This window comes from Halyomorpha halys, unplaced genomic scaffold, assembly GCF_000696795.3.
Source record: "Halyomorpha halys isolate HHAL.00 unplaced genomic scaffold, Hhal_1.1 Scaffold2308.1, whole genome shotgun sequence".
Lineage (NCBI taxonomy): Eukaryota > Metazoa > Arthropoda > Insecta > Hemiptera > Pentatomidae > Halyomorpha > Halyomorpha halys.
Genome location: NW_027115100.1, coordinates 7,646 through 31,306, shown reverse-complemented (window position 1 = coordinate 31,306; position 23,661 = coordinate 7,646). Strand labels below are relative to the sequence as shown.

Below are 23,661 nucleotides of genomic sequence, written 5' to 3'. Positions count from 1 at the left end.
ACTGTGGTTGTTATCTTGTTTTGTTTTTAGCCCTGAAGAAGGCTAGAAACTCTAGCCGAAACGTCGGCACATTAAAATAAGTTAGTCATACTTATTTGTGTTTCATTGACCGCACCCCCAACCATCTTCTCCTCATTTATCATCCACGGTCAACTATCTCTCATAATTATAAAATATTTTCAACCATACTTAATGGAAACTAAAACTTTCTCTAAAAAGCTAATTATATAACGAAGTATTTTTTCGCCTATAACTTCTGAAAGGTGAATCATAGTAAAAATTGAATAAATAATTATAAACAAATTCCCGGGAATGTTAGTCGAGCTGCGAGTGTTTCTGCTCAGTCAAAGGACATGATCTCCACAAACACTTTCATCGGATAGGCATCGCAGTAACTGATTTATTCAACAAAAATAATAGGAAGATCGACTTTAGTTACAATATGGCGGCTGTTCCGAAACGTTAAAAAAAAAAATTTCTTTAGGAGCTTACAATTATCAGCAACACTAAAAAATGTAACAGAACATGATTATGTGAAGATATATAAAAAAGGAGAAGATGGTCAGGAGGTGAGGTCAGCAGAAAAAACACAAATAAACAAACGAATTATTTATTTGTGATTTTCAGGTCTTCAACAGGGCTATAAAAACAAAAGTCAACAACCATCATTCAGAGAGAAAAAAAAATTATGAAAATAAATAATAGACTAAAAATTTGGAAATATACATAATAATGGAATGAAAATATTAATAACTATAAATTATTTGATTAATAACTATGGACAAAGACAGTAGTAGATTGATGACATATTATTTATATACATATAAATATGAGTAATAAATAAATGATGGATCAGAATGTTATATCGAGTATAATTAAAAACCTTTTAGTTATATAGATGAGTATAAAGAATTAGTTAAGTTAATAAAGGAGCGAAAAATCAATATCGTAAAAGGAAAGAACAAGGGATAAGAAGAAATATATGGAGAATAGGGAATGGAGAAAGTAAGAAATACGAGAGCAAGGTTATAGGAAGAGAATTCTCTTTTCATGCTTTTTAATATTAATTATCAATATAACATTCTTATCCACTGTACCATTTATTTATTACTCACATTTATATGTATATAAATAATATGTTATCAATCTACTACTGTCTTTGTCCATAGTTATTTATCAAATAATTTCTATTTTCATTCCATTATTATGTATATTTCCAAATTTTTAGTCTATTATTTATTTATTTTTATAATTTTTTTTTCTCTCTGAATAATAGTTGTTGTCTTTTCGTTTTTATAGCCCTGATAAAGACCTCTGAAAATCAGGTGGAAACGTCGGCACAAATAAATAAATCGTTCGTTTATTTGTGTCTTTTCTACTCAAAAAGCTCAAAGAATTTAATTTGAGTGCTAACAGACATCTGAACGTCAAATGTTTTTTGGGATAAAGATTTTTCAAAATAAATTTCTTAACTACTGATCTTTCAGTACGTTCCATACAATATTTTTATCAAATGTTGCTTTTTAAAAAGCTATATCTCGAGAACTATTGAACCTAAATAGCTCTATTGTGGCTTACATTTAAGCAAATTTACTCTACTTTAAATGATGCTCTCTTAGATTTTCTTCTGTTGTTAGTAGTTGTAAAGATATAGAGCTCCGAATAAAAAATTAAGGTTTTGAAATTGCCGTCATTTAGTATTTCTCTCAAACTATACGTGATAGACTCGTCAGTTTTGTCTATTAATTATACATAGTTTTCATTAAAGTAATCTTAAATTGAGGTGAAATAACTACCTTTTTTCTCCTTTCTTGCTCTAATAATATATGTGGTTGTCACAGTACAAGAACCCAAGAGGGGAAAAAAGTCATTTATTTCTCCCCTATTTTTGATTACTTAATGGAAAACTATGTATAATTACTTGTCAGAACTGATGAATCTGCCAAGAATAGGTAGGGGGAATAAAAAATGGCGGCTTTTTCGAAACGTTAAAAATAATTAATGTTTCATTTGGAGCTTTGTATCTTTAAAACTACCAACAACAATAGAAAATCTAAGAGAACATCATTTAAAGTAGAGTGAATTTGCTACGCTTTAAGCCGTAATAGAGCTATTTACGTTCAATAGTTCTCGAGATATAGTTTTTTAAAAAGCGATATTTCATAAAAATGTTGTACAGAACGTACTGAAAGATCAGTAGTTAGTGATTTTATTTTGAGAAATCTATATCTCAGGAACTATGTGACGTACAGATGTCTGTTAGCACTCAAATTAAAACTTGTTTAATGGGCTATTTTATGGGGTTTATCATCGCAGGAATAGTAGTTTTCATGATATTTGCTTAAATAAATTGATTTATAGTTGTTCGGACAAATTTTCTTTTCCAAATTTATATCCATTTGCGAATATTTTATAGGAAATTTAACTAGCTTTAATTTGAGTGTTAACAGACATCTGTATCTCTTATGGTTTCTGAAATAAAGTTTTTTAAAACTCAAACTTTTTGTTCGAACAACTATAAATCAATTTATTTTAGAAAATATCGTGAATCGTGAAAAATAATATTCCTAAGAAGGTAAAGGTCATAAACCACTTTATAGTACGTTAAACTAGCTTTAATTTGAGTGCTAACAGACATCTGTACGTCACATAGTTCCTGAGATATAGATTTCTCAAAATAAATTAACTAACTACTGATATTTTAGTACATTTTTATGAAATGTTGCTTTTTAAAAAGCTATATCTCGAGAACTATTAAACCTAAATAGCTCTATTAGGGCTAATATTTCAGCAAATTTACTCTTCTTTAAATAATGTTCTCTTAGATTTTCTAGTTTTGTTGGTAGTTTTTAAGATATAGAGCTCCGACTGAAAAATTAATGTTTTTTAAGGTTATGAAACAGCCACCATTTTTTATTCCCCCTATCTATACTTGGCAGACTCATCAATTTTTACTAGTAATTATACATAGTTTTCATTAAAGTAATCTTAAATTGAGGTAAAATAACTGGCTTTTTCCCCTCTTGGACCTCTTGTACTATATGTATACATCTTGTAACCATGACAGTAGCTTCGCTGTCAATTTTTGTACTATCCCGTATCCTAGTGACAGCACTACCAAACAGTTAATGGTATCATTTAATTAGTAACCAGATATATTCAAACACACTATGTAGTATTGAAAAGAATATCTCTGAAGGAATAGTTGAACCGAGACCTTTGACATGCGGTTTTCCTTCTTGAGAAGGACACTATTTTGCCATAGTGCACTAATGCTCTTTGAAGTGCATTCTCATTCAATGCTGGCTACCTTCAACGGCTTCTACAAATGTTGAAATCTTCTCAGTTAATCTTCATTGGGCAACAACATTTCAACACAAAACTTCTTAGCCATTCTTAGAAAATACAACTTACTCAGATGTGTTTTCTTCGTACTGTATTCAAATATTCTTTAACTTGCCAGTTATTTTTTATTTATTCATATGCCGAAGTAACAAACAGAAATGATAGATGTAAATGAAATTTAATTGTTACAATGTTTATTATTTGGGTCCACAGCGCTCTAATAATCAAACAATAGAAGATGAAATACAATAATAATATAATAATAAAACATAAAGTGTTTCTTGCCCATTGTATCATATATATCATCTTTTATTTCGTTTAATTTAAATTGTTTTTCATTCCATTACACATCATTTACCTTTTTTCTTCCACACTTTTCATTATGTTTATTTCTTTAACACTTTATTTTTTTTTTATTTTTCGTAATTTATTTTGAATAATTCCTGCTTCTATAATATTATATTTCATCGTATATTGTAATCAATGTACTTCTATTGTTATTAATCAAATATTTTCTACTTAATCCATTGTTCTGTATATTTCAAAATTTATTTGTTTATTATTTTTGTGTTTCTCTGAGTAATGGCTGTTACCTCATTTTTTTTTTTAGTCCAGATGAAGACCTATTGTATTTTATATTGTACTTTTTTACAGCCAACTGGACCATTTTCCTAAAATGAAGGTATTTTTTTAACAAAAGCAATTATTTTAGATAAGTTAATTTTATCTTGTTCGAGACTGGTAGTTTTAATAATTATAACAAAAATGATCCCAATAGTCTCAACCTTCTTTATAGAAACATATTACGTTATCCGGCCATCATTAAGGATAATGTAATAAAATAACAGCTTTAATTATAACTTATTATTAGCAGTATCAAAACAATATGAATTATAATTTGTATATGCTAATCTTAGCACTCACACTGATATATAAAAATTCACAGGCAACTAACGACAAGTAAATTTACACACAGTTAAAATAAATCAATAAAACATAACTAATATTACTAAAATTGAGGTATTCAAATTATAATTATGTGAACAACGTTTCGGACATCATTAAGAATAATCTAATAAAATAACAGCTTTAATTGAAGGGGGAAGTGAATGAAAGAGTTATCATACAAATAGTCAATTTTAAGAAAACAAGGTTTATTTTATTATTAACATACACAATTATGATCCATGTTACTCTCAACTTTTATTCTCAAAAAACTCTCCAACGTTTCGGCCCTCAGGCCATTTTCAAGGAGAAATGAGTATAATGTGAGAATGAGAGAAATGAAATATAAATATTGATCAGGTGTAGATAGTTAACCGTAGATTAATGATTGGAGAAGTTTGTCGGGGGGTGCGGTCAGCAAAGAACAACATAAATAAACAAAACCATATTTATTTATTTTATGCCGACGTTCCGACCTGAGTTTCAGGTCTTCATCAGGGGTTATGGCGTAGAAGTTACAGGCCTACCTTCTACGCCATAACCCCTGATGAAGACCTGAAATTCAGGTCGAAACGTCAGCCTAAAATAAATAAATATGGTTTTGTTTATTTATGTTGTTCTTTGATGACCGCACCCCCCGACAAACGTCTTCAATTATAAATATTGACGTCTTGTTTTTTTTTTAAATCTTATTTGCAGGCTAATTGGCCATGTCACATTTAACTTTTTATATCTTAAATTTAAAAACTTTTTTATATAAATGATCTTCTCGTTTTTTTTTTTGTTTTTTTTTTAATTATTTATTTAATGTAATTTACAACTGTACAAAATAATACAATAGGTAAATATGTAGTATGTTTCATATACACTTGAAAATCTTGGGAAGGAACCACCCACTGGTGGTACTTCAAACATTAATTTAAATTAGAAGGTCACGTGGTCATCTTCCTTTCAGACGCCTCGGAGAATTATCAGGGATTTTCAAGGATGAAAGATTAATGGGTTAGGATGGTTAAGGAGTTTGGAATGAAAAGACGCATATCTGTTTTGGGTCAAATCTGCAACGAATGGGATGTTGAGGTCTTTTTGAATGAGTTTATTTTTGACGTAATAAGGAGCATCAAGGATTTTGGATTGTAAGGATTGGATGCGGGAGGAATTTGATGGTTTGGTGGAGCCCCAGAGCTCAATTCCATATGTCCAAATTGGTCTGATTATTTTCGTTTTTCATTTTTAAATTTAAGATATAAAAAGTTATATCTGACATGGGCAATTAGCCTGCAAATAAGATTTTTAAAAAACAAGACATCAATAATTATATTTCATTTCTCTCATTCTCACATTATACTCATTTCTCCTTGAAAATGGCCTGAGGGGCGAAACGTTGGAGTGTTTTTTGAGAATAAAAGTTGAGAGTAATATGGATCAAAATTGTGTATGTTAATAAACCACTCTCAAACAATCATAATAAATCATTAATCTAAGGTTTATTTTATTATTTTTATTATTATTTTTTTTTTTTTTTGGAGTTATGTTTCGAAATGTACATAGCCTCTCCTTCAGCTTTCTCATTTATTGATTGGATTTTGAGGTTTGAGTACCACACACTTACACTACCTGAGATAGGTACCTCCCCATTTCATCTACACTAAAGATTCAAAAAATGTTACATATACCCTGCATCCACTTTACCCCTTCAACTATAACTTATTATGAACAGTATCAAAAATATTATTAATTATAATTTGTGTACCTTAATTTTAGTAATATCAATTGAGTTTTATAGGTTTATTTTAACTGTGTTAAATTGACTTGTCCATAATAAAAAGGGAATGTTAATAAATCACTGTGGGGCTCTGATGCTAAAATTAATGCTATTATACGTATTATAATTAATTAATTATCAACCCTTGATCTAGTTACAGTACTTTCTTATAAGTAATAAGTAATTGTGAATTATAATTAAACAAACCTGTTACATCGGGACCTCCTCGTGTTATACTGCAGGTGTCCCGAGTGTAATTTTATGATTATAATTAAAATATGTGGAAAAGGGGGGGCCAAAAATTGTGAGACTTTCCGCTAATTTGCAACATGCATATATTTCTTTTAATTTTATAAGGTTATTAATCCCTGGAGGGGCAGAGGATGTTAGTGAGTTATTTCAGAATTATTTATGTATAGTAATGTAAAACAGAGCATTGGGGTGGTCTCATGGCTTATACAATATTGGCTTATCTAATTGACGTCTTCGCCCCCGCGGTGATCCTATGGTCGCTTCCCTCGTGGGTGAATATGATGAAAACCATGTATCTCCACCAATGTCTGAAAAGACGTATTTCCTCTTCAAGGGCTGGCCAGCGTGTCCTGGAGCCTGGCGTGATGGTAGGGGTAGGCCAGGTCCTAGCTTGCAAAGTGCATAGGCTGGGGCGGCATTGCAGTCGCAGCGTCTTCGGGGCCTTCCGGTGTTCGCGGCAAGGGGGGCATCAGAAAATGAGACCCCCGACCCCGACTTTATATAAATTCAAACAACAACGACAAAAATCGGATAACTTAAATCCGACAAAACCTATTATTTCATCAAATTGTTCTTGATGATGACCGAAACTTTGGACATGTAATATGTTTTAATAAAGAAGGTTCAGACTGAATAATTTTTATTAATATTAATAAAAATAATTATTATTATTATGTTGGCAGCTGGTCTCTAAGACAGAAGACGAGACTCCATTGGATGTGATCGTGTTCATCCACGGAGGAGCCTTCATGTTCCTGAGCTCCACCTTCTTCGACGGTTCTATCCTCATGGACAGGGACGTCATCTTGGTGAGCATGAACTACAGGCTGGGACCTCTAGGTCAGTACCACTTTTTTCTTCTCTCCTAATTTCTTATCGACTGTGCTATTTGTGTCCAGGATATGTTTCCGTCGAAGGCTTGATAAGACTTAAATATCGTCCACCGCTCGCGGATTCCCTCGAAAACTTTACTAACCATATCTTTCAGGCTGATCCGGACTTAAGAAATCTAGTGATTCAAAAAAATAAATTCAGAAACTATTATATTCAACATCAATTTGTACTCACGTATTTTTAATTATAACGTCGGATCATTTTACAAAAAATAAAAATTGTTCATTTAATTGTGCTGTTTATTGCCCAGATTGTATAACTGTAATTTATAGAGGTCAGAAATCTATATATATGAACACATGGGTAAATATTATTATATTATAAAGGATGGTTATGACACTGAAGCCTGGACGATTTGATACAGATAGCTTTTTTCCATTTGATATTTTGTTTCTTAAAATGCCTTCTTCATCAGTTAAACTAAAATTTTTACGACCTGTTTTGGTAAAAATTAAATATTTCACAACGATCATTAAAAACTTTTCTATATAATAGGGAAACTTTTTTTATTTATTTATTTATTTTCGATTTATACATTTTCCCTTCCAGCTTCAAAGCACACAGAATTCAGATTTCTTCTTATAAATTATAAAAATATTAAAACACAGACAGTGTACAAGTAAATAAAGAAATAAACAAACATTTAAAACAAAAATTTGTATCTATTGTTTTGTATAATTAATATTTAAGTTAAGTTAATATATTATTAACTTAACTTAAATATTAATTATACAAAACATTATTAATTTGTATTAATAATGTTTTGTATAATTAATATTATATCTCATTATATATTTTTTTCAATTTGAGACTGGTATTTATTAATTAAATAAATAAAATGGTATCCTTGTTAGGCCTCAACACTCTTTATTATATCAACAGTCCAACGTTTCGGCCATTTCGACCGTCCTCAAGAAGAATCTTAAATATAAATTTACACCTCACATCCAAATTTAAAATTTTTTTGTAGGCTATTCTGTCCTGGTCATTAATTAAAAGTCAAATATCACCCTATTTTTTTCACAACTTCATTAATTTTTAAACTTTTCATTTTAGATTAACTTACATTATCAACTATCACATAAACAAACTATTTTTGTTTATCATATCAAACAATATGAATATCAACTACATCAAAAATGATTTGTTTATATGATAGTTGATAGTGTTAAGTTGATCTAAAATTAAAAGTTTTTAAAAATTAATAAAGTTGCGACAAAATAGGGTGATTTGGCTTTTAATTAATGACCAGGACAGAATAGCCTACAACACATTATTAAATTTGGATGTGAGGTGTAAATTTATATTTATGATTGTCCTTGAGGATGGTTGAATTGCCCGAAACGTTGGAATGTTGATATAATAAAGATTTTCAAGGATACCATTTGTTTTATTAAAAAAAATATTATATTTCATCTTCATATATATCAATCAACTTCTATCTATTTAACTTATTGTTATGCATATTTTCAAGTTTATATATTATTATTTTTATGTTACGAGTTATGGTTGTTATTTCGTTTTTTCTTGTATCAACCCTGATAAAGGTCTGAAATTCAATTCGAAACGTGGGTACATAAAAATACGTTTTTTGTGTATTTTTGCTGACTTCTCAAAAAAATAAAGATGATTATTTTTATTTTATGGACATTTTGAGTTTTTACTGCACATTTTGGGGTTATTACTATACTTTTTTTTTTGTTTTTTACTACGCAAAAATCTGTTCTCTACTTTTAACGATTTTCTTTTCTTTTTTTTATGTTTTGGACCATTTATCAGTTTTCTTTGTGTGATTATAGTGCAACTGAAACATGATATTGAAGATGTAAATGAATTATTCATGTAATGATTCCATCCCAACCCTGTCAGGAGTACATTAAACAATAGATTGGGGCCTGCGTATATAAAAAGTATTTATTGCAAAGGTGGTAGGTTAGGTACAGTCGTGGGATTCCTCAATTATATTGTGGCAGACTTACAGTATTACAATATTGTGGTACACTTACAAAATACTTGCTAAAACATCAAATTAATCGCTGCTACTCATGCCGAGGCCATGTAAACAAACAAGTTCCCTCGTCCTCTACCGGCGTCCTAATAGCCACAGCGATATATCAAAATTGTTCGTGGCCGGGGCTGATAAATTATTATACCATTATTCACACATTTTGTTGCTTATTTGCCTAACGTAGAATACGTTTAGTCCCTAAAATGAAAAAAATAAAAAACAGAGGAAGGAAATTAGAAACATTAGTAATCCTTCCTACGGCAGCATTATTGATTATATTTATTCTTTTAGTTATTATAAACCAATGTTTCTATTATAAACATATGTAAATTGTACAATTTTTTACTAATCAATTGACTAGTTGCACTGTTAGTCATGTAGTCCTTATGGACTGCACCATAACAGAAGAAGGTACTTACACACTATGCTTCCAAACATTATACCTGATAAGGTAACAGCCGGAGAGAGCCATAACCCAACTCTTCTTCTAAGTAAATGTGGCGCTAAGGGGTGGGGATTAGGGCACGCCCCTTGAAGACAACTTTATTCAGAAGTTAATAGGGATTTCACACGTTAAAGTAATTATCTGTAATGCCGTCCATTCAATCGCAAAATCACCTGCTGTGAGGCCCGAGACACACCGACCGTTATCTTAAATTCGCCACTGAACGTTCTGGATAGTTAAGTTACTATTTTTGACCTACCGAAATCCATCAGAAAGTGAAAAATTAATTTTTCATATAATAATAATAGTAAAGGCCTAACGAACCCGAAAGTTCGATGCCGATACCACCAAACGCTCTCTGCATACATCCCTCAAGTGATGCCCCCCAAACCCAACTCCACCAAATTGAAATTTTTCAGATAAACAAAATAACTTTAAAGAAAGTAAAATCAATTGCAAGTAGGTGTTAACAAGTATTTTTGTAACATGCTAAGTTGATTCAGAATAGAGATAACTATATATTATTTTTCAAGAGGTTCCAACTTTCTTAGAATAAGGGACGTCTTTACGGCGGAAATAGAGGGAGTAGGTTTTCCAAAAATGTTTAGGGAAAATTTCAGGTAATACTCCTTAAACCTCTGGAAGCTAGAAATCCGGTCAAGATTGTTGGGAAATTTTAGATTTTGTCTACTTTCTTGAATAAGTTATATCCACTTCTCTGATTTTTGTACGTTTGCCTACTCTTTACCAAGTATCAGGAGGATTAAATGGAAGTTGGGAATTGATTTCTTAAATCATTCTAATGAAACATAAGTTCAAGGATAAAGAATTCCTAATTCGTTTTCATTTTCTTTCCAGGTTTCTTGAGCACTGGTGATGAAGTGGTTCCAGGTAACAACGGGATGAAGGACCAGGTGGAAGCCCTCAGGTGGGTCCAGAAGAACATAGCTGCCTTTGGGGGTAATCCTAACAGCGTGACCATATCGGGCTTCTCCGCCGGTGGCGCTAGCGTCGACTACCACGTGTTGTCTCCGCTTAGCAGAGGTAAAGAAACCATAAAAGTCATTTAGGAATAGTTGAGAACAAGAAGTAATACGGTAAAACTTTAATAGGTCTCTTCAGCGCTGCAATTTGCATGAGTGGCGTCTCCCTCAACCCTTGGACCTTCGCGGAGAACGCAAGGGAGAAGGCCAACTTCGTCGCCAGTCAGTTAGGATGCCCCACTCACGACTCCCAGTCAATGATAGAATGCCTGCGGAACCGACCAGGAGATCACATCGTGGGAACGACCAAACATTTCGTGGTATAACATTTCTTACGTAAACTCTTTTATTTGTTGAAGTTTACAACTAAAAATAACGAGTAAATGTAAACTTTGGTCTAATGCTTTAAAGCATATATATACATATATGCAGAAATTACTCACTGGTAGCATTTTTATAGTAGATCTTCAAGGCAGTTTTGTCAGACATAACCTAGGAGTATCATCAGGAACTGAAGAGAAAGAAAAAATATAAACTAGCAGGTTTGGGTTGGTAAGGAGTTTATTAGAGGTTCGAATCTGGATCAGGCCAAAGCAGCAACATATTGAACAAATTATTATGAATGATTTTATTTGTGATAAAGTAAAGAGCATTGAAGATTTTAGGAAGGATTTTGGATTGTAAGGATTAGACAAAAGAGGAATTCAACAGTATTTGTCCCAAAGTTCAAATAGGACTTGTTATAATAATGTAAATGAGCCTTTTGTAATTAATTCGAAGCTTAGTGTTGTAATAGTCGAGAGTGACAAGCAGTTTTTTGTATATTCATTGTTGTGGGAGGATTACAGGTGTGGGTCTGGTCGATAGGGGTAGGTGAAGTATTATTAAACTGCATTGTAATATAGGAAGCAATTAGTTTGTGAGGAAGATTAAGGGTGATTTGATGGGATCTGTTGTAGTTTATTTTAACTCTCCACTTTTGACACCATTCTCGAAGCTTTGTGATATGTGATTGGAGACTTTTGGGATGCGATTAATGGGCCACTATTCACAAACAGCACATAAGTGTGCAGTTATCAAAGCACATGAGTGACCGAGTTGGAATCAGTTTGGATGTCAGCCATATAAACTGTGTAGAGAATGGGATCCAAGGATACTACTTTGAGGAACTCCAGCGGACTGAGAAAATTGGTATGAATAGGCACTATTGTGATTTGAATAACCTAACTATGAGATAGAAACGGACAATAAAGTATGCAAGTAGTAAGAATTGACAGGGTTTGTAAGGCATTTCTGGGAGTCAGAAATTAAAACCCTGTTCTACATTGAGAATACTAATCCGATAATACATTTAGCAGAGGAGAATGCCACAATGACATTACTGGATAGCGGAGTGGAATGTCCTTAATCCCAACTAGTGATATGGAACCATGTCATTAGAATGTAGAAAGGCGTAAATGTGTTTCAGAACAAGCGTTCCCATTATTTGCCCATGATGGATAAAAGGGAGATCTCAGTAAACATTGAGAGTAAGAAATAAGAAGAGATAATGGCTTATAATAAGACATTGATAATTTAACTCTACTTAATTACTTTATTAATTGACAAAACTAAAGATTCTTGATAAGAACATGAATACATGACAATGACAATTCTATAATAACTTAATCAACTATAATAATCTATTCAACTATAAGGTATAGGACTAGTGGTGGCTTCAATAGCTATTCTGTGCAACACTTAACTATTTTGCAGGAATATAAAGTATTACTAAAGGAACAACACAACATTAACACATCTTTCACAACTTTGGGGGTTGATTTATTTATAAAAATATTGTCCTGTTATAGATCTTTAATACTGGAATACTACATCTTGTTAAGATTTTATATTTAATACAACAGATACATTTATTATTTATTTTCCAGCCTTGGCTTTATAACCCATTTTCTCCTTATGCTTTGGTCGCCGAACCTCCTAGTCCCAATGCTTTCCTTCCAGACACTCCAATCAACATTCTCAAGGAAAAGAAGGCTTCAGACGTTCCGTTACTTTTGACTTTTACAAAAGAGGAAGGACTGTATCCAGGAGCAGGTAATATTATAGAATTGTAGACAATCTGTTATATATTATAGACAAGCTATTCCGGAATTACAAAAATGTAATGTGGGTCCCTGTCTATTCAACCTTAAATTATAATAACTTAGTCAGCTTGAGAAACATAAAAAACTGATTTTCTCGATCAGACAAAATATACTTGATCCAGAGAGATGTCAACAGATCATTCTTACAGGAAGTGACAATTTTGAATCTGTGTTATCAATATAAAAATTATTGAATTGAAAATTTGAATCAGTTGCAACTAGAAAAAAAACTTATCCAGAAAATAATCACGGGAATCTGTTGTTTCCCCCCCCCCCCACCAATGTATTCCTTAATTTTGAAGGAAAATTCCCTTAAAATTTAGAAAACCCCTGAGGTTTGCTAATGTCCAATGAAAGAGCTACCTCACCTTCGGAAAAGTCTCATTAAGGAAGATTGGGCCTAGAAAGATGAATGGACTCTTTTCAATAAAATAATTTTTAATATTTCCATTCATTTGAAAAATACCAATTAATATTAAAAAGTGGTTCAATATAACTATAATTATATGCAACTATAAACTCCATAAACAACTATAAATATTTTTTAACTCAAAAAATTATAATGGAGTTTGGAAAAGACTTTGGAAATCAAATTGTCCCTTCCTGTCAGAATGACCCGAATGATAGAATGATTATTTTTTTACCAATTACATTCTGAAATTAAATTAATTTTAATATTTAGTTATATATAATAGTTTTATTTATGTATAATTCTTGTTATATATAATATTTAGTAATATATAATAGTTTTATTGTTCATATAAGCTTTATTATGTATTTACCTGGGAGTGTCATCTGAATTATCTCTTGGCTATTTGAAATTTATAAGGTCTAATAAATAATGAGAAATCTTTAAAACACATAGCTAACACATATCTTTAAAACACATTATTTACTATATATTTACTTATAACATATTACAATAAAATTCATTTTAGATTTTATTTTAGTTTCAACAAGAATATGATTCAATAAAATCTTATTTATAACAACAACACAATCCAAATTTATTTCAGAAATTGCTGGAAAACCAGAAAATCTAAGAGAGCTCAATAATCGCTGGAATGAATTGCTGCCACACTTGCTCGATTACAATTACACAGTTCCCTGCGAGGAGAGGAAAATAGAGGTTTCTCAGAAGATCAAAGAGTACTACAACATTGATCTGGACACAAAAGAAGGAGTAGCAAACCTAATCAAGGTAAGTTTTTAATGAAATATTCCAATTCAGGCAATAAAAAAAGTGTAATATAAATTTAAATAAGGAAACATATTATTTTATTAAGGTTAGAGCATAATACCTTGTAATAATTTCAGGCTATGAGTGACCGAATATTCATCGAAGGAATCGGAAAAGCTGCAAAATTACATGCTGAACATTACAAATCTCCTGTCTATCTCTACAGGTTCTCCTACATGGGGAAGTACACCTGCTCCTCACTTTTTGGAGGAGGAAAAGAACTTGGTAAATAGAAAGATTAAATAACAATTTCAATTCAGAAAAAATATATAACATAATTGAAATTGTAATTACAAACATTTCAATTTCATCAGTATCTAATCAAATTCTAGAACAAAATTTTTATCACCAGTACCTTATTCTGTATGTCTATTCTAGAAGCAAGCCCTTTCTTTTAATAAGTAGTATTAGTGTAACTATTATATTGAAGGCTCAATTTCTCCTTAATAACTTCGGCACTCTGATAACTTTCTTGCACTAGATTTTCTATTTTTTTAAAACTGTTATATTTTTAAATAATACAACCTACCTATACAACCTATTCAAGGGCAATAAGTATTAAGCCTTAAGTACTCAATCATACCATACCACCATACATACCCTACATATCAGATAAAAAGAAAAGTGAATAAATAATGATAATAAAAATAAAATAAAATAAACAAAAACTAATATTCATAAAAATAAAATATTTATACATTGTAAATAAACATAAGTGGTTTATAAACAGTTTAATCATTGAAAGATCGTTGATGGACCGTGAATAATATATAAAAGGGCAATGGTCCGGGTCCGGTCAAAACAACTGAAATAGTAAATAAACTATTTATTATGAGCTAATGTTTGCAGGGCTTTATCCTAACTAAAGAAAAAAAAAATACAAACAACTAAAATAAATCAACCAAGTAAGAGAATAGATAAGATGAAATAAAAGTAAACTAAGGTATGACTAAAAATAATGTAAAATATATGAAAATTTATATGAGAATTAACAAAGTAATTTTGTTTTTTTTACATCCAATAAATTTGATGTAAGTTTATAATGGATTAATAGAGGTGTGTAGAGAAACTACCCATTGGTAACACTCCAATGACGTTTTTACATTAGCAGGTCTCGTGGCCATCTTCTCTTAGGGCACCTTAGAGGATGTCAGGAATAGAAGAGGAAGCAAGGTTTGAAACAAGTGGGTTTGGTTGGTTAGGGAGTTTATAATGGAAGGAATGATATCTGGTTTGGGCTAGATTGGTTACATAATGGTTAAGGTCTTTATGGATGATTTTATTTGTGACAAAGTAAGGAGCATTGAGGATTTTACGAATTATTTTAGATTGTAAGGATTGGATACAACAGGAATTCAAAGATTTAGTGGAGCCCTAAAGTTCAACTCGGTAGGTCCTGAATGGCCTTATTACAGTCATGTAGATCAGTCTTTTGTAATAGACTGGAAGTTCAGACCATTTGTCTAGTAAGTGCTGTAATAGTCGGAATCCAGCAAGTTGATTTTCTGTCTTTTTAATCTTGTGTGAGGATTCTAGGTTAGTCATTTGTCCGGTTGCAACCTGGATCTGTTCCACAGGGTTAAGAGCAACATTATTAAAGGATACTGTAGAGCATTTGGTAGGTTTACGTTGAAGGGTAAAGGTGATTCGATGGGATTTATTTTAATCCTCTAATTACGACACCATTCTTTGAGGGTTCTGATATGGTATTGGAGAGTTTGGGATGCATTTAAAGGGCTATTAATAACTCCAAGCACCAAAGTATAAGTAAACAATAATAACAAAAAGGTATTAGGCAATTAATGAATACGGAAATAATAACAAATAAAAAAGAAATATAAAAATACAAAAAAGGGAAATAATAGGAATAGGAAAATGACTAAGAATAGAATAAATAAAATATTGAACAAAATAGGACACTCACCTTTCTGAATGGAGGTAAGCACGAGGACACCTTTTGCTAATTCTTTATACTTGTCTATTTATATTTGTTTATTTAAACTTTTCACTGTACATCTTATTTTTATTTACTTTTTTACTTTACTTTGATTTACTTTTTTCATGGTTATATAAATCTTCACGTATTTTAAATCATTTTTAGCCACCCCTAGTGGCTAGGAATTAAAGGTAAAATTAGTTTAATTTTATTTCATGTTACCTATTATCTTACTTTGTTACTTTATTTTAGTGTTTGTATCTTTTTTAGCCCTGATGAAGCCCAGTTAAGTTAGGCGAAATGTTACCTCACATTGAATAGTTTAATAACAATTTTTTTTTACTGCAACTGGACCACCTTCTTTTTATAAATTTAATTATAATTTGAATAATTTAAATTTACAGTTATATTTAATTCACAATTCATATTTAATTTTTGCCTTGATTAAAGTTTATTGATTATTAGTGATTGCTAATTGAATTAATTTGTATTTTTGTTTTTGAATTGCAATATATTTAATGCCAATTGGTATTGGTAATCTTGGTTGTTCAACGTATTAATGTTCAGTATCTTTATAGAAGTTGCGATTGAATAAAGTGTAAATAATAGCAACTTGAACTACCTTTAAATAAGAAAAGAGCTTGTAACTAAATTTGCCCCCTGATCAATTTTACTATCCAAGGCATAAAAAAATATCAAGCTGCACATCTTCAAGACAGTATATCTACTCATACTTATGTATGGAGGATGGAGGAGTTGGATATTCAGAGACCGGCAGGAGAGCAGAATCAACTCTGCCAAAATGAAATTTATGTGAAGGACAAGTGGAAAAACTAGGAGGGACCGAGTTCGCAATGAAGGGATTCGTCAGGAACTGCTAATAGCCCCACTGAAAGAGCTCCTGTAAACTCATCTGCTAATTTCAGCCATGTTATTAGGATGAATGACCACAGAGACTGTAGGATGAATGACCACAGAGACTGTCTAAACACTATGGAATATGTCCCAGATGGCAGAAGGCCTTGGGGCCGCCCTAGGATGTCATACCTCGACTACATTGAGCGATCCTGTACGGTGAGGGGGGAAGGACCTCTGACAGGTGTGGAACCTAGCTAGAAATATGGAAGAATGGAATTCCTGGCTGAATGCTCCTCTATGCTGAGAGGCACTAAAGAGGGAAGAATCTAAAGAAGAAGAAGGCATAAAACAATTATGACATTGAAAATCAGTCCTTTCTCTCAGTAACTACAGAAAGTTACACACTCTGCATCAAAATAAATATATAAAAATAATTTTCTATTTTATAGCTATATTTAATTGTACTTAAGTACAAATACAATTATAAAGCATACCAGCAGCAGTAGACCTAAATCCACATGGTCCATACAGATCATACCTGTCCATCATTGAATCATGTACACTAAACTTAGAATATAAGAGTTGTATTATATTGCAACTCTTACTACATAATTCATTCATTCATTATTGGTGCATCTGATGCATATAGTAATTGGTGCATCCTTGGCCTGCTCAATCCCCTTTGTTCAGTCATCTCTGTTGGCTGCACATTTGATGGATAATGGATATTTTGCTTTTTCTTAGATCTTCTTTTACATTATCCATCCATCTTGCCTCCGGTCTTCCCCTGAGCCTAATTCCATCTTGCTTCATGCCATAAAGCCTTCTAGCTGTCCTCGTTTCATCCATTCTTAGAACCATACCAGGACATGCGATTAACTCTTCTACCTTTCTTGCAACACTGGTCAGCAGCTTCCTCTATTACTTATTGCATTATGACCACCACAAAATAAATGTTTTTCCAACTAAACAAATATCAAATTTAATGTAGATTAGTTTTTATGAGCAGAGTATATCAATAATTTATTATTAGGGATAGGATTTTTATGTTTTCACATATTTTTACCTGACCATGATATCTGCGATTCCTCACTAACTAAAGGTGTTTCAAGACATTTCTGGCCAAAAGAAACCATTTTTATTTTACATATTTTTAAATATTTGGCCTTTTTTACATATTTTGTTGTAAATCACATATTTTCTGAAATATTTGTTATCTTTAACATACTTTTAGGTATTCTGTCCTGAATCACATGTTTCCTTAAATTATTTGTTCAATTTTAAATACATTTTTTGCAGAAACTACATAAAATTTAAGAGAACACAAGATACTTGAAGGTGAAATTTATCGTTTATCATAAATATTGCATAAAAATTCTATGTCTTCATCTTTGAACATAAATTAAATGCAGTGGCAATAATAAATTTTCATACAGAATTACATCGAGAATTCCTCAGAATCAATTGAAAAAAGCAAGGGTCTAATTCCTGTAGCATTTTCCTAGAATTTGTTTGTTTACTCTTCAATCCATTTCTCTGTTTCACGAGTTTAAAGAAACACATCCTGACTTAGCTTTACCACCGGAACACGTGATAACATGATGAGGCACCTTGATAGCACCCAATATTATTGTTTAAATTTTGAAAAAATTAAATAGATAATATCAAAACTTAATGCTGACGCCACTGCAGTAGAGAAAGCGAACAACTTGTTAACAATTTACTCAATAAAGAATAAAAGAATAATTAGAAGAAAAGAACCTTCCACTGACTCAAAATTTAAATACTGTGAACGAAGCAATAGAAAGACTGGAAAATATATGTGGTGAAAACGGATAAGTCATAAAGAAAAAAGTACAGGACGTGTTAAAAAAAAATTCAGGATATAAAATCATTGAGTCCATTGGAGCCATTCCCCTCGGAACAAATTATGACAGCCACCCAGGTGATGCAGAATACCGAACTAGATGCAATGGAAATAGCTTCATTTAAGAATGCCCCTATAACATCAGTAGATGTTGAAACATCTTTTAGCCGGTACAAGTCCATTCTGCCGTCAAACCGATGAAGATTTTTATTTGAAAATTTAATAATAGTTTTAAATATTTTTCTAAAGCTTTTTTTTAATTTTTAATAAGGATTATTCTTTATTTCCATTTATAATTTGTTTATAATTCATTCTAAGTATTAATCAATTAATTTAATTACAATTACTAATTAATGTCTTGTTATTGAACAGCTATGGTTTCTCTAAGTTCATTATTTTGTACATATTTTAACATAATTTCTTTAAAATATTATTCATATAATATATAATAAATACATATTTATGTAACTTTTTTTAAGTTGTAAAGTTACTAATTAATTAGTAATTTATATTGTTGAATAATACAAAATTTATAAATACATATTATTTACATATTTTTTTAAATATTTGACAATTTATTAGCACATATTTATGTACATATTTCGAATTTTTTAGCACTTAAAAATCCTACCCCTTTTTATTATACTTCTAAAGTTATATATATTTTTAAATTTAAGAATGTCAATAAAAGAGTATTTAAACACAAAATACCCCAAAATATTTGTTCTAATCATAACAAATGTGATAATAAAATGCTACAATCACTTGAAGAAACAAATAAACAACTAGAAATACCATTAAATATCATAAATATTTCAGTAACAAATGTTTCTGCTTGTGTTTCAGGAGTTAGTCATGCTGATGATATCATGTACATCCTTCGGTCTGAGGCGGTCAATACCCAAGAAACAGAATCAGACCGACAAGTCTCAAAGGATTTGGTCAATTTATGGGTGTCGTTTGCCGCAAACAAGTAAGTTAAAATGCTCAAAGTATTGGTCACCATGTATTGTGGCTAAAACACATTGTGATCTAATCAAATTGTATTTTCAGAAAATTAAACAGCAAGTCAGTAAGGGACAGCCTACCAAAAATTGCATACAATGATATTCAAGGTCCTAACAAACTTGTTCCAACGATAGAAGAGCAACTAGGAGAAGAAAAATTTTGGTTGAGCTTGATGGAGAATGTGGTAAAGTCAGAAGCTAGTCGTGATGAATTATGATTCAAATCATCCTTAGGCATGTTGATTACTTAATAGACTGAATCATAATTAAGAGTATTATATAAAAGTTAAGTTCACAAAAAGTAAGTGGTATCCAGATGGCAATCAGAAATAACATATAAAAAATAGCGATAAATATTAATTAGATGCTGATTTTTCAAATCATATTATAGTTCATTATCAGGGCTGGAGACTTACATAGCTATTTGAGGTATAGTTTTAGGCCGGAGCTATATAAATAGCTATTTATATTTCCATCCTAGATGAAGATGCACAATGTGGATCAAAACATTTTAATAAATTGTTTTCATTTTTTATATATTATTATTAAATGATAGCCAAGCCATCTGCTTCTTTGTATATCATATGGTCAAGCAACAATATATAATATAAATAAAGTGTATTTTTTTAAATACTACTTCATTTAAGTGTAGTATGTAAATTATGTTTTGCTTTTTTATTAAAAATGTAAAATATATTAAATATTCCTAAGGAATATTATAGATATTGTAGTACATATGATAATATTTTAATCAACTTTATAGGAACTAGCAAAATATTCTTGAAAATTAAGTAAAAATATTTGTTTATAAATAAAGAAATTTTATTCGATTTTTAATTTTCAGAGATTTCGACCCGTACTCTTTTTACCTTCACTTACCCCCTCCTTCTCAATATTTATTCAATCCTAAAAATTAAATAAGGATTTCAAGTAATCAAACTATAGTTGCAGTCAACTGTGGCCATTCAGTAGAAATCACAATTTACATTGAATGCTGACAGATGCTGAGAGCATCAGGTGGGCATTTCCTTACTTACACAGAATATTTAGGTTATATTAAATAAATGTTTCTTTTTTTCATTAACCAAGTACTACTCAGAATGTATAACTTATATAGTTGGGCATGAAAATCGTATTTTTTAAAAATATCAGGAGGGAAAAAAGAGATATATATAATATAATGTGATGGGTACAAAAATCATATTTTATCATACATTGCAGGTGGGGAAATATACCCTGGCTGGAATCGTATCTCCAATAATTTAATTTTTTACTGTTTGACTTTTTAAATCTTCCAATTTTTTCCTTAGTTGATTTTATTATTCATTATTGTTTCTTTTAAAAAATAATGAAGCATATGATCTTTGAAGTTTAGCAGGATTCTCTGCCTATAACTCCCTGATGGAGACCTGAAAATTAGGTCGAAACGTTCGCACAAATAAATAATTCCTTTGTTTATTTGTTTTGTTTTTTTCTGCTGACCGCATTCCCCCCCCCCCCAGCATCTTCTCCTCTTATATGTTGATGGTCAACTATCTTCACACCATATGATCTTTGATTTGTCACTTTTTCTTTGATATCAAAATGGGCACTTTTCAAGTATTTTTATAAATATTGTAATAAAAATTGTATTTTCATTGCGACATACATATTACAATTATTGGGATGACCTTAATTAAATAGATATTAGAAAGGCTTCACGTTTTTGAAAAATTATGTTCCAAATCAACTTACTATTATGTTACATGCATCTTCATTTTTTTAAATTAAATTTAAAAAGGATGATGTCCCAGGTGTGGTTAAAATAATTCAAATAGTAATAAAATTATTTATCATAAGCCTACATTTTGGACAATCTTGCATGGCTTCATCAGGGCTAAAAACGATACAAACAACTTAAAAAATGTAACAAAGTAAGAGAATACATAACGTGAAAACTCTATTATTTTATTTTTTATATTTTTTTAACCCCTGATGAAGCTTTGCAAAGTGGGGCAAAACATTGGCACATAATAAATAGTTTTGATGGTATTTATGTTCTTATGTTATTTATGTTCTTATGCTATTTATGTATTTATGTTATGACCAGACCTAGACCATCTTCCTTTTATATACTGCCCACGATCAATCAACATCTTCCACTAAAAGTAAAATTATTTCACCAATTTTAATTTATAAACCAAAAGTTCAATGTTTTGGCTAATAGACCATCCTCAGGAAAGAAAATTTTATTTGCACATTATACACAGTGACAAAGATAAAAATGGGCACTCGATTCAAATATCAGTTTCTATGTGTCTCTATATGTCTATGTGACTATATGTCTATGTGTCTCTATATGTCTATGTGACTATATGTCTATGTGACTATATGTCTATGTGACTATATGTCTATGTGACTATATGTCTATGTGACTATATGTCTATGTGACTCTGTGCAGTGTGACCCCGGGCCTTTTTTTATCTTGGCCACCCCTATTGTAGAGACTCATAGACTCAAACTAACAAGGTAGATCAGGTTATAAAAGGGTTTCAAGAAGGCTGTATAAAAATAAATTTGGTTTTAAAGATATTTTCTAAATGTTTTTGATGAGTTTCTTCAGAAAAAAGAACATACTACATATAATAATGAGGAGTTAATAGTTGGATACATATCTTTATAAATGAGATGGATAAATATACAAAAGATATATTAATAACCTGAACGTGGATATATATAACTGAGGAGAAGAAGGCACTAATAAATACATTTTTACTTATTTGTGTTTTTGACTGACTACATCCCCTTCCATCTTCTCCTCGTTTGATATACTATTTAGTTTAGTATGGCTGTTTGAGGCAATAATGGATATTAGCATTGATGCAAAATTTAATTTAATGAAACTTGACGGAATAAATAATATGAAAGCTAGTAACTATGTACTAGATTTAGTAACTATGTACTAGATTTTATATTCATGTATCTATCTTTTAATTTATATTCATCTGTTAACTCCTTAAGTATACTCATATTTATTACTTTATTATTAATTTTCTATTATATTTTACACTTTTCTGTAATCCCGCTCATTTGGTATATTTTGTTTCTTAATTACTTACACACATTGTATCCCATTATTTTATAATTTACTTTTCCTTTGTTTCTCTATCTGTTTTAATGTATATATTTAATGTATATTTCCATTTATTGTTCACCGAATTTAAATACTGTTCTATCATGGTTACTTTAGGCTCATTAAATTAGTATATTTCTACTATTTGAGTTTTTCTTGACCGCACCCGGACCATATTCCTTTCATCTTCACACACGGTCAATCAATAATCTTCCAGTACTAGATTTTCAAATGAAAAAACATTAATACGATAAAAAATCTTTAATTAGGTAAAATAATATTTGAATTATTCAGCAATAAAATTTAAGCTAACTAGGTAGTTATATAAAATGAAAAACTGAAGTTCTTAACAATTAAAAGCAGTTAAAAAAAACTACCAGAAATTGATTTTGACAAAACTGATTTGAAAAAAATAGACAATTTTTTTTTTATCATGATTCATGACTATTTATCTGTTTTTGTCACAAGGAGAATTAAAAATATGTTTTCAAATTGGTTAACATCTAGATTATTTCAATTAGTTTGATTTTAATCTCCTTTCTTTTAATGAAGATGTCTTGATTAGTGGTTTATAATACTAAGAAAACATCAAAGTTTGATTAAAAGAAGATATATCAAATGTTAATTAAAAATTTCTGGGAATTTTGAAAATGGTAATTGTTTCCATCAGCTCCCCCAAAATGGCAGAAGCCCATTTTTTCCGAACCTGAGCATACTCCCGGTCCTGAACGGAGCCGAGAGTCTCTGGTGGTGACAGATTCCCATCTGCTCGTTTGAAAAATAAATTCCCGCAACTTCGACAGGGATTTTTTCCCACTAGAGGGAATTTCTACTGGGAAATGGTAGTAGTCAAATCCTCC

General features: G+C 30.8%; 1 protein-coding gene across 1 annotated transcript in view; it reads left to right on the top strand.

Annotated features, from left to right (window-relative positions):
• Nucleotides 1–20,519, top strand: part of LOC106691387 (esterase FE4) — a 33,984-nt gene extending 13,465 nt beyond the window's left edge. Inside the window, exons 3-10 of the mRNA XM_014437134.2 lie at nt 6,991–7,147; nt 10,513–10,698; nt 10,767–10,957; nt 12,566–12,731; nt 13,798–13,982; nt 14,099–14,246; nt 19,529–19,655; nt 19,736–20,519. Coding sequence (XP_014292620.1) covers nt 6,991–7,147; nt 10,513–10,698; nt 10,767–10,957; nt 12,566–12,731; nt 13,798–13,982; nt 14,099–14,246; nt 19,529–19,655; nt 19,736–19,907 — 1,332 coding nt within the window. The 3' untranslated portion in view covers nt 19,908–20,519. The remainder of the gene's footprint in view (nt 1–6,990; nt 7,148–10,512; nt 10,699–10,766; nt 10,958–12,565; nt 12,732–13,797; nt 13,983–14,098; nt 14,247–19,528; nt 19,656–19,735) is intronic.
• The last annotated feature ends 3,142 nt before the right edge of the window (nt 20,520–23,661 follow it).